This window comes from Rousettus aegyptiacus, unplaced genomic scaffold, assembly GCF_014176215.1.
Source record: "Rousettus aegyptiacus isolate mRouAeg1 unplaced genomic scaffold, mRouAeg1.p scaffold_m13_p_1, whole genome shotgun sequence".
NCBI classification, from domain to species: domain Eukaryota; kingdom Metazoa; phylum Chordata; class Mammalia; order Chiroptera; family Pteropodidae; genus Rousettus; species Rousettus aegyptiacus.
In genome coordinates, this window is record NW_023416284.1 from 164,637,012 (window position 1) to 164,651,440 (window position 14,429).

The following is a 14,429-nucleotide window of genomic DNA, read 5'->3' on the forward strand; positions in this document are numbered from 1 at the left end:
CCTAGGGCTGGTGAACAACCAGTGAAGGTATGAAGAGTATTTATCAAAGATCCTGAAACCTCAGCTTCCCAGATTCGCTTGGACCTCAGGCCTAATGATGGAATCTGAGGCTGTCCCAGAGGACAACTGCTTAGAGTTGCTGAGGTCCTGGCCACAAGGTGACAGGAAGCACAATGGCCACACCCCACACAAATAAACCACATCTAAGAATGTGCAACCTTTTTCACAATAAACAGCTATCGTATGCCCATGTTTGAATATATATGTGTATGTATGCATGTTGCAAAGTACTGAGGCAACATTTAAAAAATACTCAATACTTCTGACGTGCATAGAATGACAAGAGATGTAAAAGCAACTTAGAATTATATTCTCTTTTACAAAACTGCTGGCAGATTTCAATCAGAAGGCATAAGGTGGGAAGCAAATTACTATTGTACTTTCAGGTAAGAAAAAATAAAGTGAGGCAAGCTCTGCCTTTGAATCAAAATAGTCATATGTCTAAGTGGCTTCTCTTTCGGGTGCTAAGCACATGCTCTGGCTGTTACTAATGACGATGACAATTACATAAATAGCAGTCACTGTGTGATAGGCACCGATCTAAATGCCTTTTGTTTTCTAACTCTTTTGTCCTGAAAACCATAAGGGTGTTGCCATCCCTATTTCTAAATGAGGGCACTGTAGGACATAGTAGGTGCTCAATATTTTGTGAATGAAATGATTAAGCCAAACTCTCATCAATCACTTTATTTTCTTTTTGCTCTTAATAACAAGTCATTTTTTTCCCACTCCTGATCTTCCTTTACTGTTAGTATTATAAATCTGTTCTTCAAAACTGGCAGAATCATTTCTACAAAGATCAAGAGGAACAGAACACTCTGGTTAATATAATTATGCTCTAAATTAAACCATTAGATCAGAAACTGTTTGGATTTGTGCACAATATCAAAAGACCATGACTCCAAAATCCATTTCTCCTACCAGAGCTATCTGCCTATGCCAAAAACATAAATAAGGAAATGTGGATGGTGTCTGTTTTCCTGAAAAAGGATCAATGCATTATGAGTTTATGATTAAAACAAATGTATATTAAGGTAAATCATGAGAAATGGTTGCTTCTGCTGGTCAAAACCAGTCAAAATCAACAATTTTATATGGTTCAACTTAACACTGATTATAGAATTTTTTTTTGAAAACTTTTTTACTGATCTATAATTAACATTATTTCAGGTGTATGACATAATGATTCAATATTTGTATCTATTGTGAAATGATCACTGCAGTAAGTCTAGTTGACACACACACACACCTCTTCCTATGATGAGAAGGTCTACTCTCTCAGCAATTTCCAAATATACAACACAGCATTGTTAGTTACAGTTGCCATGCTGTGCTTTATATTAGAATTCAATTTTCTAAGCAAATGGCAAAGGAGAGGGCAATAGTTGCTGGAATTTAACTAAGATGGTATTGTTCTATGGTAAATTAGGTCCAATTATTAATACATTCAACCTTTCATAGTCATTCAACTTATTTCTTTTGTATGTCCTTGTTTATTTATTGATTTTAAGATTATGTGGATGGGGAATATTCATTCATACATATTCCAAGTAGTCTTTGACACACTGTCCTTTCTAATAGAATAATATAATAGTAACACATTGCTTCAACTGCTAAACATACTCTGGTTTTTAGCCTATGTAAATGTCTTTTTAAAAACATATTTCTAGAAGTAAATGTAATATTCTATTATAAAATGTGGGATTTTCTTTCTGGTAAGAAGCCCCTACTAAGTTATGGAGAGGACATTTTCTGACTATAAGATAATAACAATTTATGTTTACAATTTGGAATTTCTCATAAAGTTTTAATATGACCACTTAAAGTAGCCAAAAGTATGTCATATCAAGAAGATCTGTGCCTGATTTATTCACTATGAACATAGATTATTATGACTTAATGGTGGGTTAGGGTCCTTAAATGTAACCAACTTATCACCCACTTAGTGATATTAGTATGTTTTAAATATTTCATTCTTCTAACAATAAACCAAATTCTAAAAAAGTAGTATTTATAACATGAATGGTCTTCATGAAATATTTTATACAATGTTATACACTTGTGAAGTGCCCAGAAAATAATCGTAGAGGTGTGCTTGTTAGATAATAAAAAACAAAGAATCCAGAGTACACCCACATGAATACATTCTGCATCCTATTTGGAACATTTTTGAATATTTACTGGGTACAGAGCAATAAGTTACCCACTGTACTCCGGATGCCCGCTATCATTGTAAGAGATCCACGTGCATGAACCAGCCACCCATATGAGGCAGAAGGAAGCAAGTGCTATGAGAACAGAAAGAAGAAATAAGGAATTCTCACTGACACAAAAATGTGAGTAAGCTTCTTTTATCTCAGGTATTTTATTGTTCGTTCACTCATACATTTGCACTTATGTGCCTTGTAACAGTCGCGATCTGGCAGAGGAATGTTTGGGCACTAATCTTCCATTTGTACATATAATCCCCATTCCTCCAAAAATTCCCCAAGATAGGTTTCATCTTCTTCCAGTGACTTGCCTATAGCCTGTTCCTCATAGAGTCTAGACAAAAGGCCCTCCTCTGTGAGCTCCTTGTACTCAGGATACTCACAGTCTTCTGAGTCATGTTCAAAGCTAGATAATGAAGGTATACACAGCCTGCCAGTCTGAGGGTCCCAATCAACCAGTGTGGCCGATGGTTCTTCCTCTGGCCCCTCTACCATGTCCACGTACTCCTGTGGCCAGTGGTCCAAGTCTCTGAGCTGAGGAGTATATGAATACAGCAGTGTTTGTGGGTCTGTGTCTGCCGAAGCCGCCTGTTGCTCAAATAATTTTCCTTGGAGGAACACCTCCTGAAGATTGAGCGTCTGATCTCCAGGCCCCACACAAATGTCAGTAGTTCTTACATCATATTCATATTCAACGACTGTTCTAGCTGTGGGTGTTGTTCCACTGTGTGACTCTTGCTGGGTTAGGGAAGACCCTTTGGTGTGTTTCTCAGAGTCACAGAAAATGTCCATCAAATGTGAAGCATACCCTAAGTGCTTCATCTCCATCTCTTCCTGATGGGGCTCCTGGTCCTCGCTGGGCTCATTCAGGTCTGATGCATCATTGTTTTTTTCCATTGCACTTATATCCTTATGAGAAATTTTAGAATCCTCCAAAATATTGAGGGTGATAAAGTTAATCACAATTTTTTCAGCAGGTACAAAGAATCTTTTGTCAAATTCATTTCCATAAATCAAAATCTATAAAGAGAGAAGAGAATGGTTTTTACCTTTTCACTTTAGAGAGAAATTAAAAACGGCTGTTAAACAGAATTTATACTGTCATCAGATAGTTTTAAAGATCTATTCTTACCAACTCATAAAAGTGAAAGTTATGCTTAGAATATACAAAAATCTCATTCACGTGGAGGGAAGAGACCCAAGATATACAAAATGCATATTGAAGTGGAAAGTGGTTCACTGGGTGGGTGTCTGCCCAGGTCAAAGAGCAGGGCATGACTGCTCCCTCCTCTAACTGGCTGAGGAGCTATTTAATTTCTTGAACATTGATTTTTAATTTTTCAGAATGAGAATCTGCCACGTGAGAGGTGGTGAGGACTCAGACTGAGTTTCTGAAATTGCTTTGTCGGTTACAGTTTACTATGTATTTGCTAATCGGCTGTGGTTACTTGGGCTCCCAGCCCTGTTTTGGATATACTCCAGTTGTGCAATGTGGATGGGCATGAAAACTGGATGTAAAAAGAGAGATAAACATATAAGTAGGAATGATTTTACGTACATCCCCATACACCATTCTTATTATGCTATAATAAAGCCAAAAAGTGAAATCCATTTCCCAGTTTATGGCAGGTAGAGAAATTCTAAATTATGTCAGAAAAACTTGTTTCAGATTAAAATTTTGCTGGGGAATGTGGCAGATGTCTGTTTAGATTGCCAATGAGGAGTTATGTTACAATCCTCATTGTCTATCCCATGACGTGCTTTCATTTAACATAAAATAGGTCCTTCGGTTTCATTCTTTTACAATTTCTTTTGGTCTTGAAAAGTCACATGTGGTCAAATCTGTGAATTTTCCTCCTAGGACAGGTCTCCTTATGCCATTAAAAAGCTAACTCCAAGACCTAAATACAGGCTGCTTGATAGAAATATTTTTAAGTCGAACTAACAGTCCTTGCATCATATACATGTGAACATATACTAATTCCCAAAGAAACTGTTATGGTTAAAATATTCCCAGCCTTGCAAAACCTTTCAGTGCTTGGTCCAGAAGCATAAGTTTTATTCCCCTTACTTTCTTGTGAATGATTAAGTAATGGCCATTTTTTTGCCTAAATGTGTTTCTATTCCATGTCTTTGTCTCCATCCTAAATCCCACTCTCTTCTTTTAGACTCTCGTCTTCTCTCTTTTGGAAAACTGCCAGTCTCCTAGGTGCTTTACTTATTTCTAGTCTCACTTCTCCTAAAGTTGTCTTAGACCCACTATCCATTTGGATCTCAAACACAATATTGACCATTACGCTCCTAATGTAAAACCCTATGGAGATTTTTCTTTGCCAGCAGAATAAAGCCCACCCCACACTCCAATAGAATAACAGCCCAATTCTCCTGTTACTTGGCCTACCCACTCTCCAGTCTTGTCTTTCATAGCTCCTATCACCTCATGATTCAGCGATATTATGTGGTTTATTAAACACCTACCCACCTTTGCTCCTGTTGTTTTTATGCCTACAATAGCTGCCCTTACTTTTACTCACGTTTCATAACCAAGCCCACGGATGAAACTTCTCCTGATCTTGCATGTGGGGTTTCAGTGCCTGCCCTAGATCCTCAGCTTCCCTAGTACCTGCTTTCATCTTAGCCTTCACATGTCATTTTGAAATTCTCATCCCCAACTAGACTTGAACATCTGCAGGGCATGGATCATGACTTATCTTGTATCCTAAGACTTCATCTAATCTGGTCATTAAATATAAAATCTTTGTCAAAGCTAAGGAATCTTTCCCTTTGGTCATGTTGGTGAGTTAATCTAGTAGAGAAAGTGCCTTTTAATTCATCAGTTCTTTAATTTTAAACTCATTATGCCTGTAAAAGGAACAGTATCTACTGTAGAACCTCCGTTTCTATCTTCCTGGACGTGTGTTATTACAATGACTCCTGCCACACTAAGCACTCACCAAATTTGCTGGGTGTTTCTCTTTGCCGACATGGATATATCTGTACATGGAGAAGCCCATCACAGAAAAAATAAACACGATGACAGATGTGGGCAAAACATACCAGAAGATGATTTTAACCTTCAATGCTGATGTTTGATCTGTAAAAACAACAAAAAAAGGAGCGGGGTAGATACTGTGATTTGGTGGGAAAGCAACGGCAATGACCTGGGGCAAGTCACTGACATTTAGAAATTCAGTTTTCTCACTTATAAATTGAGAAGCTTGAGCTAAAAATATTATAAGGGGTCTGAGAATTTTACTCTCTCTGACAGCAGGTGGTCTTAAGGAATTATCTAACTCATCTCAGATCTTTATAGTGAGGATGCGTTAACAACCTCAGTTAACAGATATTCCAACATTTAATGTCTGGCTATGAGATTTACGTTGGTTGTTATATTTGAAGGTAAACATGTCTGAAATTAAGGCAACTCACAGTACTTCAAACCAAACGACAAAATCCTCTTGTGAGGATACCACTAAGTACCTCCACTTTTCCATGCCACTCACTTAACTCAATTCTTTCCATATATTCAGTAGAGGACAGGAATCCATGGCATCACCTTTTATGTGACTAACAGAACTACTATCCGTGTAGGTTGGCCAGACTTTCCGGGTAGGTCTGGAGGTTGGGGATGTGAGTAGGGAGGTAGCTGAGCTGGTGAATGCTGAGGATTCCAGGTGCTGTTGTGCTGTAGGTTCATGTCGAGTAAAAGTCCACAGGGAATGAAAAAACCTGGTGAATAGTTTTACGAAAAGTGGTCCTGTCCCACCATTGATCAGAGTATATAATTGATGAACCGAGCTCATTGTGATAGACCTATATTTGTTAAGCTCCTTTGGGGTACCTGGAAGTTGTGATGGTTAATTTTATATGTCAGTTTGGCTGGGCCACAGTACCCAGATTTTGGTCAAACATTATCCTAGATGTTTCCATGAAGGCATTTTTTTTTTATATTAGGTTAACATTTAAATGATCAGACTTGAGTATAGCAGATTACCAGGTATTGGGCGGGGGCGGGGAGGGAGTTAATCTGTTCCCTTACTCCGAAGAATTCCTGGAAAGCACACTTGTCATCAAGTTCCACACAGAAAGGTGCCAACACCACAGTGCGGTCGTTGCAGGTGGATGAGCATCACTTGCCCCTACTTTAAGGCTACAACTCAGTCCAGTCCTCTTCAAACAATCCCTGGTCTCAGGACTGAACTTACTCTAATTAAAAAGAGCCATTACAACATTGACTGGTGGCATTTAGTGTACATTCGCAGGTGTTGGCTGCAAGAAACCTAATAAATTATACCTGTATTTTAGGGACTGGGGACTGTGGATATAAAAAATGTTTTTTAAAGAATAGTCTCAAAAAAATAATACTGAACTTTTAAAAAAAGTAGGTCCTCATAGAAAAATCTTTCTGGAAAGGTATATGGGGTGATCAACCAGCCAAGACATCAGGTCAGAACCTGAAATGGTGTCTCCTTGTTCCTTTGCTATCTTTCCTAGACTAGTTAGAAGGTCGCTCCATCTGCTTACTGGGAAAGATTTAATTTAATCTGATCTCCAGTTGCTATAGCTCTGCCAACTGCTAAAATGACTTCCATTGGAAATTCATTCGTACCATTTGGCCACTGATCCAGCTGTTAGTAAACATAGCACTTTTTCCAAATACAAAAATGATTTCTTCAATCTGCTTTGTTTTGCCTTTTGTTTGCTTAGCATTTTAGTTTTATTTGAATGTGGGAGGAAGCCCTTCGTTTTAAAGGGAAAGGTATGATAAGGATAGAGATGAAAAAATAAGGCTTTTCACTTTTGACATGTACCCACGAAGGTCCCTTTTTATTCCTTGAGGCAGTTTCGTCATGAAACGTTAGAGGCGTGAGGGAAGAGGAAAAAGGGGTCCTGTCATCGTGCCTGTCCCATAGCTGATGAAGGCTTGTGGGAAAAGGCTGTAACTCTGGTCTTAGCAGCACATTTGGAAGAGAAACAGAAGACCAGTGGGTGAAGAGCCATTTGATGAAGGTAAACTTTAGAGTTTATTTACCATTTCCAGGTTTTGAGTATAAGGGCCTGCCTCCCTGGGAGAGGGGGGAACATAAACAAATAACAAGCTTCTAACTCTATGTCTTCTATCAGGAAGGAGGATCTTCATCCACGGTTCCTTGGCAGCCAAGTTCAGAAAACATGAGGAGACAAGGAAGAGGAAGGAGAGAGAAGTAGCTGTAAGAATTAGGCAGTAATTACTGATTTGCGGATCCCAGGCCCTCGCAGTCACTGATTTCTGAACACAACTCGTGGAGCCTGTAATTTGTGTTCCTGAGTGGGAGCAAAGGATTCTGTCTTAAAGTGTTTTTAGGATACTACTTTGTTTCTAGCAATAAAATTGTCTGAGGTCCTTGAAGACCGCAGAATGTCTACTGACCAGATTGATGATAATTTTGAAGAAGAAGAAAAAAGATGTGCGTGAAAACTCCCAATTGTTATTTCCCAAGGCAGAGGCTTGTTGACAGCAAATGCCAGGACCTGTGCTGAGAGTTCCCCAAGGGGGTGAAAACACTCCCTCATGTCGGCAGAGGCCCAGGCTGCTCAATGCATTTCTGGTGATGGTTGCTTCTGCCTTTGCCTCAATCTGTTTCAGGTAGAAATGGATTTGCCAATAGTTTGTCTATACTGCCACACTTCTGTCTAGTTTTATCAGATTTCTTTCTTCAGAGCAGCTGAGATATTTTTAAGCTTACCCTTCAAAGTACTGACACACTGCTTCTGGGAAGGCTGAGCAAGGCGAGGTGGCCCTGGAACGAACGACTCCACGAGGATGCAGTACAGCGTGTCCGGCTCCAGCCAGCTGATCATGAGTGTGTGGTTGGTCACACACTGGGACCACTAGGTTAGGGAATTGCAGACAGCAGTTAGAGGCAAAGGTTTCCAGTACCACCCCAGACAAATAATTCTATAAGGAAACAAAAGACCCAGACACCATTAATCCTTTGCTATCACTGTGAACAGTTTCTCTGTTCAGCAACATCTTTAAAATACCCTTTCCTTCAGCTCCGTGGAGCATGGTCCAGAACTGGAATTCTGGGAACAATGCTAAATAATAACACGGGGATGGATTTCTCGTTCAACCGTGCCCTGCATTCTTGCTAACATTTTTTTCTTTCTCGGAGAGTGACAGACGGATGTTATACAAGTAAAAGCTCTACATCAAAGTAAGAGGGACAACAACTCCAACGGCAATGTCATACCCCGTTAGCAGAGTTTCTGTAAAGGAACTCTAAAGAATGTTCTTTAAGTGTCTATATATCTGCCTCCATTGTATCTCGGACGGCATCCCTTCTGAATATCAAATCTTTCCATTTTTACATGCAGAGAATTAAAGCATCGGAGTTGTTTGTTCCAACATTAACTACAAAATTGACACAGATTATATGCCCCCATTCCATTTCAGGCTTACCGTTCTGTTTGATTTCGTATTATACACGGACACATTATACTTCAGATTAGAGTATATTTGTTGCATGGAAATAGAACTTTCTTCTGGATTTTTCTTCCACTTCTCTGGAGCCGTTAGAACAATAGAAATGGATTTCTCATTAGGAGTCAAAGCGACTGCTGGAGGGCCAATTTGTGCTTAAAGGAGAGAGGAGAAGGACTTATGATCAAATATAGAAATCTCTTAGGATAAAACTACAGTATAATCTTGCTGGGATCAAAGCTCTGAAGCCCATCTCCCTTATTTAAGATGCCTCAGATGCTCTAAGGTGGGCCCAAGTCATGCCAAATCTTGAAACAATCAGTTCAGGCACCCTGACACAACGTTAAAACAGTAAACTGAGGTGTGTGTACTCAGTTCCTAGTCACATGGATAAATAGTACTTTAGGATGGTAAATACAATGAAAACTGTTTATAACAGTCCTGTGACTTGAAAAGTTGGTTGTAAATAACATTAATATGATAAATGGCAAAAACCAGTCATGGAGAAATGAAGCACGGCTAAAGGATAGAGGTTGGCAAAGTTGTACCATAAAGGTCCGGAAAGTAAATATTTTTGGCTTTCCAGGCCGTACGATCTCTGTTGCAACTATTATTTATATAAACGTAAAAACCATTCTTAGCTTTCGGCCTGCAGGAGAACAGAAAGGGGCGGGAGTAGTTGCTGCATTTGGTCTGAGGGCATACTTTGATGACTTCTGATCTAGCAGGGCACTAGGGAAATGACTTCAGCTTCAGGACCTAAGTAACCTGTAAATTTCATTTTGGCAGCTCTGAGCACATCCTCTTTGCCAAGTCAACCACAGATCAGGGGACAGAATCATTAAAAAGCAAATACCATGGAGATGTTGCCTTAATTCTGAGTTACACCTAGAAATTACATCATCATACTACCGAGTTTATAAGAAGAGACTTACTTTGGTGATCAGAACAATCTTTAATCAGTCTCATGGACATATCGCAATGGCTTACAAGCCAGTAACATTTTTAAAACTCTGTTAGTCGTTCCTCAAATTACACAGTTTCCACTAAATAACAACATAAAACTAAAAATTTAATAATACTGGCATCTAGCATCAATTTTGGATCTGAGAGTGATCTTAGAGGTCCCTTGGCCAAAGTTTTCATTCTAGAGATGAGACATGGATCCAGCGATGAGAAGTACCTTGGTCTCGTCACTCCATCAGCTGATGGACAGAGTGAAGAACAGAGCCAAGCAGAGTATTGGCCTCTCAGGCAAGTCTCCCTATGAGGCTGAGACTGCTAAGAACAGGAGGTTGGATGGACTTGATATTCATATGTGTTTAACAGACAACTGTGTTACTTACTTTCTAAAAAAGGATAGAATCGTCCAGTTTCTGCCCATTTGGAACAATTCGTTCCCCAAATGGCCTTAACTTTCGCATAATATTGATGTTCATAGTCAGAAGTTTCAGCAGAGAGATCACAGTAGGTCCTACTGATGTTTCTGCATTCAGATTTATTCAGCCATTTCTTTTGCCCATATCTGCTGAGAAGGAAACTGAATTAATAATAAGGTGCCCTCTGTGCTTTACAATAGGAAAAAACCAGTCATTATATACAACTGAATGGAACTTAAGACCTTCTCTTCAGAACAACAAAAGTGCCTGTCATTGAGATAAAAAAGAATCTACTTTTTGCTGCTGGCAATTTTTATCATTAGCTGTCAGGAACATGAGTCAGAGTTTCTGTAATCACCTTTCTTTTCTGTGAATTATAATGTGGATAGTACATTTTGAAAGCATGTATTTTATTATTATTCTTGGGCTACAGTAAAATTTTTACATATTGTGCGATCAGTTCTTCTAGTAATTATCTACGTAAGTTTTTCATCCACCATGCATATAAAGGTCAGTTTGATGGATTGTTCTAAGAAAAATCAGTCATTTTCTTTCTTGGAAGAAAACTGACCTTGGCTACGAAATTTAAAAATCTACTTGCCATCAAGGGTTTGGGGAAAATCACTAGGCCGAAGTATATACCAAGGTCTACATTTTCAATAATTATAAGATGATGCTAATGATGATATTAACTAGGTTGTTCACATAGACTTTTCCTTTCCTTTATTAAAAACAGAACATATAGCAAACAGGGAGGAGAAAATAGTTTTACCACTCTTCAGAGGGGAGAGACTGAAGTATAGAGTTTAAGTGACACAGGATGAGCTGATAAAAGAGATAGGGCTGCATGGGAGGCTACTGAAAGGGTTAAAGCAGGAGTGTTGCTTTTAGAAAGATAACTCTGGTGGTAGCATGGAGAATAGAATGGGTTAGAAGGTGCAACCTAGAGAGGAGTTGAGAGGATACTGCGGTAAGTCCAGGTAAAAGATGTAGGTGGCTTGGACAAAGGTAGTGGCAGGGGAACCGAAAATAGGACAAAAGGAAGAAATATTAGGGACAGTGCTTAGTGATTCAGTGCATGCAAATGATGAGTGAAATGAAAGGTTAGTTAAGGATGATGCCTCTTTCTGTCTAAGATGGGTGAGATGGGTGAGACAACATTTACCAAGATAAACACAGAGAAGGAGTGGGTTTGGGAAATGGAGAGAGGGCAATAGAAGGAAGGAGGGATACGGAGTTCAGTTGGCATGTTGAGCTTGAGGTATGTAAAAGAATTCCAAATGCAGATGCTCATAGGGGCTCAGGAGAGAAGTGTGGGTGGGAGGTAGTGATTTTGAAATCAATGGCATGTAACTGCTAACTGAAGGCGTAGGCATGAATGAAATTACCCATGGAGACAATGCAAAGCCTAGGATAAAATTTCAAGAGCATCGGGATTTAAAGGTTGGATACAAAGTATACCTAGAAATAGCAGCTAAAGAGAAAAGGAAAAACAGATATCACAAAAGTCAAGAGAAGAGAATGTCTTGAGAAGGAGGAAATTTCAATTTTATCAAGTGCTGCCAAAGCTTAAGGGTATCATCCCTTTTAAGAACAGAGCAGCAGAATCCTGAAAGTAAATGTCTCCTTTTTCATATGTACTATACTTGCCACAAGACATTAGAAATACTATAGTCAGGTCTTGTTGACCAACTTCTTCATCCAAGTTATCACCATTGCCTAAGGGCTTTCAAACTTTTTTTGACTGTGAGCCACTGAAAGAAATACATTTACGATGTGATGCAGATTACAAAAACATACATATATCTAACATACTAAAGCAAAGTTTTTATAATACCTAATTTTTACCAAATGCCATGTATTTAGTTATTTTCCATTCTAATCCATTCGATACCATTCTAGTCCTTTGTATTAAAAATAATGCTAGTTATGTCCCTCAAAATTGATTTCATGGCCCATCAATAGATCTTGACTTATATTTTGAAACATATTGGCATTGCCTATTTGACTCTCCCTCTGCAAACTTCCTCAGACTGACAAAGGCAGGCAGCTTCCCACAACACATGTTGATGAAGGGGAAACTGCTCTTTACTGGGTTCTGTACAAAATGCTTTGTAAGTCTGACAAGCTCATAGACATGAATCATTCAACAAATACTCTAGTGATGATGTTTATGATGGCAAAAAGTCATGAGGGACCCTCGGTGGTCTCGACTGTTTTCTGGTGATGGCAGGAAACACTTATCAAGTGCCTGTTGCAAGCCTGCCAGTACTTACTATTTGCATGCTTTATCTCATTAATTATCATAAACTCCCTAGAAGGCAGGTGCTATTATTTTCATCCCATTTTACATACAAAGAAACTGAGGCTAAGATTAAGGAAACTGCTCAAGTTCATACGACTAATAAAAGGTGTATCTGGGATTTGAATCACTTTCTGATGCCAAAGCTTGTGTTTTCAATGCTCCACTGTATTTTCTGCATAAAATTCTTTTGGCAGATACAATTTAAACTTTTGTTGAAATTTCGTCTTTTACTTGGAAATAAACTTCATTTGAAAGTATGATGTGTAACCTGCCCAAGGTTAGCTGGCTAGATTCACAGCTTGGCTATGAACCCAGGGTTGTTCGACTCTGGAGCTGAGCTGGGAGCCCTGTCCATGAACTACACCTCCCTGCATTCCTGTCCACCTCCCACATGCACCGGCATGTAAGAACTCCGATGTGGCAAGTTTGTTTTTAAATATTCTTTTTTGAAAGTTGCACAACCTAAATTGTCTGCTGTCACAGAGCAGTGATGAATCTGCCCATTAAAAAAAAAAAATCCTTTTGTGAATCACGTAGACATATAAAGGACAGACCAAGCTCTTTGCTCCACCTAATGGAAGAGGAGGCACACACATACTCATGAGCCATTTCTGTTTGTACAGTGACGTCTTCTTTCCTAAAACCCTAGATCTTGGGAAATGCTGCAAAAATGACAATGAAGTTCTAGGTAAATGAGATCGTTGTGAATAGCAGTTGAAGTCTTTCATTGCCTTCAGTGGTCAGAATTTTTTTGCAAAGACAAAAATGACTTTATTCTTTTGTAAATGCGGTACATTTTTAAAAAACTCAGTTAAAACAATATAACCAAGAGGGAAATAAATAACTCTAAAACCCATTACCCTGAAACATTTGGTATACGTGATTCTGCACATCTCATTATGTTTACAGATAACTGGAAAGATAATTAGATAGCTGAATATATTGATAAAAACTAGATTATATTGTACATATGGTTTTAATAAAAGTCATAGCTATAACTTGATTTGAATTTTAATATAAAAAATAAATTAGAATGAAATTATAGGAATTGCTATAGTTCAAATGTTTCATTATAAGATATTAGTTTCTAAAATTTTTAAATGATTTTTTTGAAAAAATATTGAGTCGTTATTATTTATATTTAAATCACATTTAATGATTTCCTGCTATGAAAATCAGTACACTTATAGTTCTTTCCTACCTTCTGATTTGTTATATTATTTATATTATTTATGTTATATTATTTATATTTGTTATATTATATTTCGGTTCAAACATTTACAAAAGTTTGATAACTGTATTTTCCAAAACCATTTAGCCTTTGTTCTCCATTTAGATAGTTTCAATGCATGCTACTAGTCTTCGGCCATAATCGTGTCATTACTAAGTTCTTTATTTAGGTTAATCTTTTCCTCTCTGTCAGGTAGATATTATCTTTAGTTAGTGGTTCTCTCCTGCCCCCCGAAGAAGCTGTCAGGGGAATGATATCCCCAATTTCCACCTGCTTGAAAATATATCTGTTGAACTTGCTAAGAGTGTTAGGCCACGCCCATTTTCCCTTCAGAGATGCACTGCTGCCAGATGGAAAACACTCCATCCCCTATCTCCTGGCCCGACCTGAGTCCTGCTTTTGCTATGATGGCCAGAAATCATTTCATGAGTGAGGGTTTGTCACACGCCGGTTGACTGAATCAATTTGCTGAGAGCCTGCCCACCCTCGGGTGTTGGACTGCAGGAGCCCGATGTGGCTCAGGGCATGTCTGTGAAGTCATGGCCTCCCTGGACTGCCCCCATCCCACTCTAGGTTTCCCCTTGGGCTGTGACTGGGTTTCAACAATGAATGTGTCACTTAAACCTGATTTCTCTTTTGGCTCCTCCTTCTCTGACTTTCTGTGGCTCCAAACAGGAGCTCCATGGGGACAGGTCCTCAATTTCTAGTGGCAGAAATCCTTAGATTCCACATCCTCAGATTGTTGGGTTAGCGTCTTAGTCCTATGACATTTATTCTTGGG

General features: G+C 38.7%; 1 protein-coding gene across 6 annotated transcripts in view; it reads right to left on the bottom strand.

Moving 5' to 3' along the window:
* Positions 1 to 2,406: 2,406 nt before the first annotated feature.
* The window catches only part of IL20RA (interleukin 20 receptor subunit alpha), a 32,868-nt gene continuing 20,845 nt past the window's right edge, over positions 2,407 to 14,429 (bottom strand). For 4 of the 6 annotated variants that reach the window (XM_016165857.2, XM_016165861.2, XM_036221999.1 and 1 more), the window contains exons 3-7: positions 10,080 to 10,261; positions 8,713 to 8,888; positions 7,997 to 8,141; positions 5,225 to 5,364; positions 2,407 to 3,290 (exon numbers count right to left, since the gene is read on the bottom strand). In XM_016165857.2, the coding sequence (XP_016021343.2) occupies positions 2,502 to 3,290; positions 5,225 to 5,364; positions 7,997 to 8,141; positions 8,713 to 8,888; positions 10,080 to 10,261 (1,432 nt within the window). In that variant the 3' untranslated portion in view covers positions 2,407 to 2,501. The remainder of the gene's footprint in view (positions 3,291 to 5,224; positions 5,365 to 7,996; positions 8,142 to 8,712; positions 8,889 to 10,079; positions 10,262 to 14,429) is intronic. The other 2 variants (XM_016165859.2, XM_016165858.2) reach the window with 2 other exon arrangements.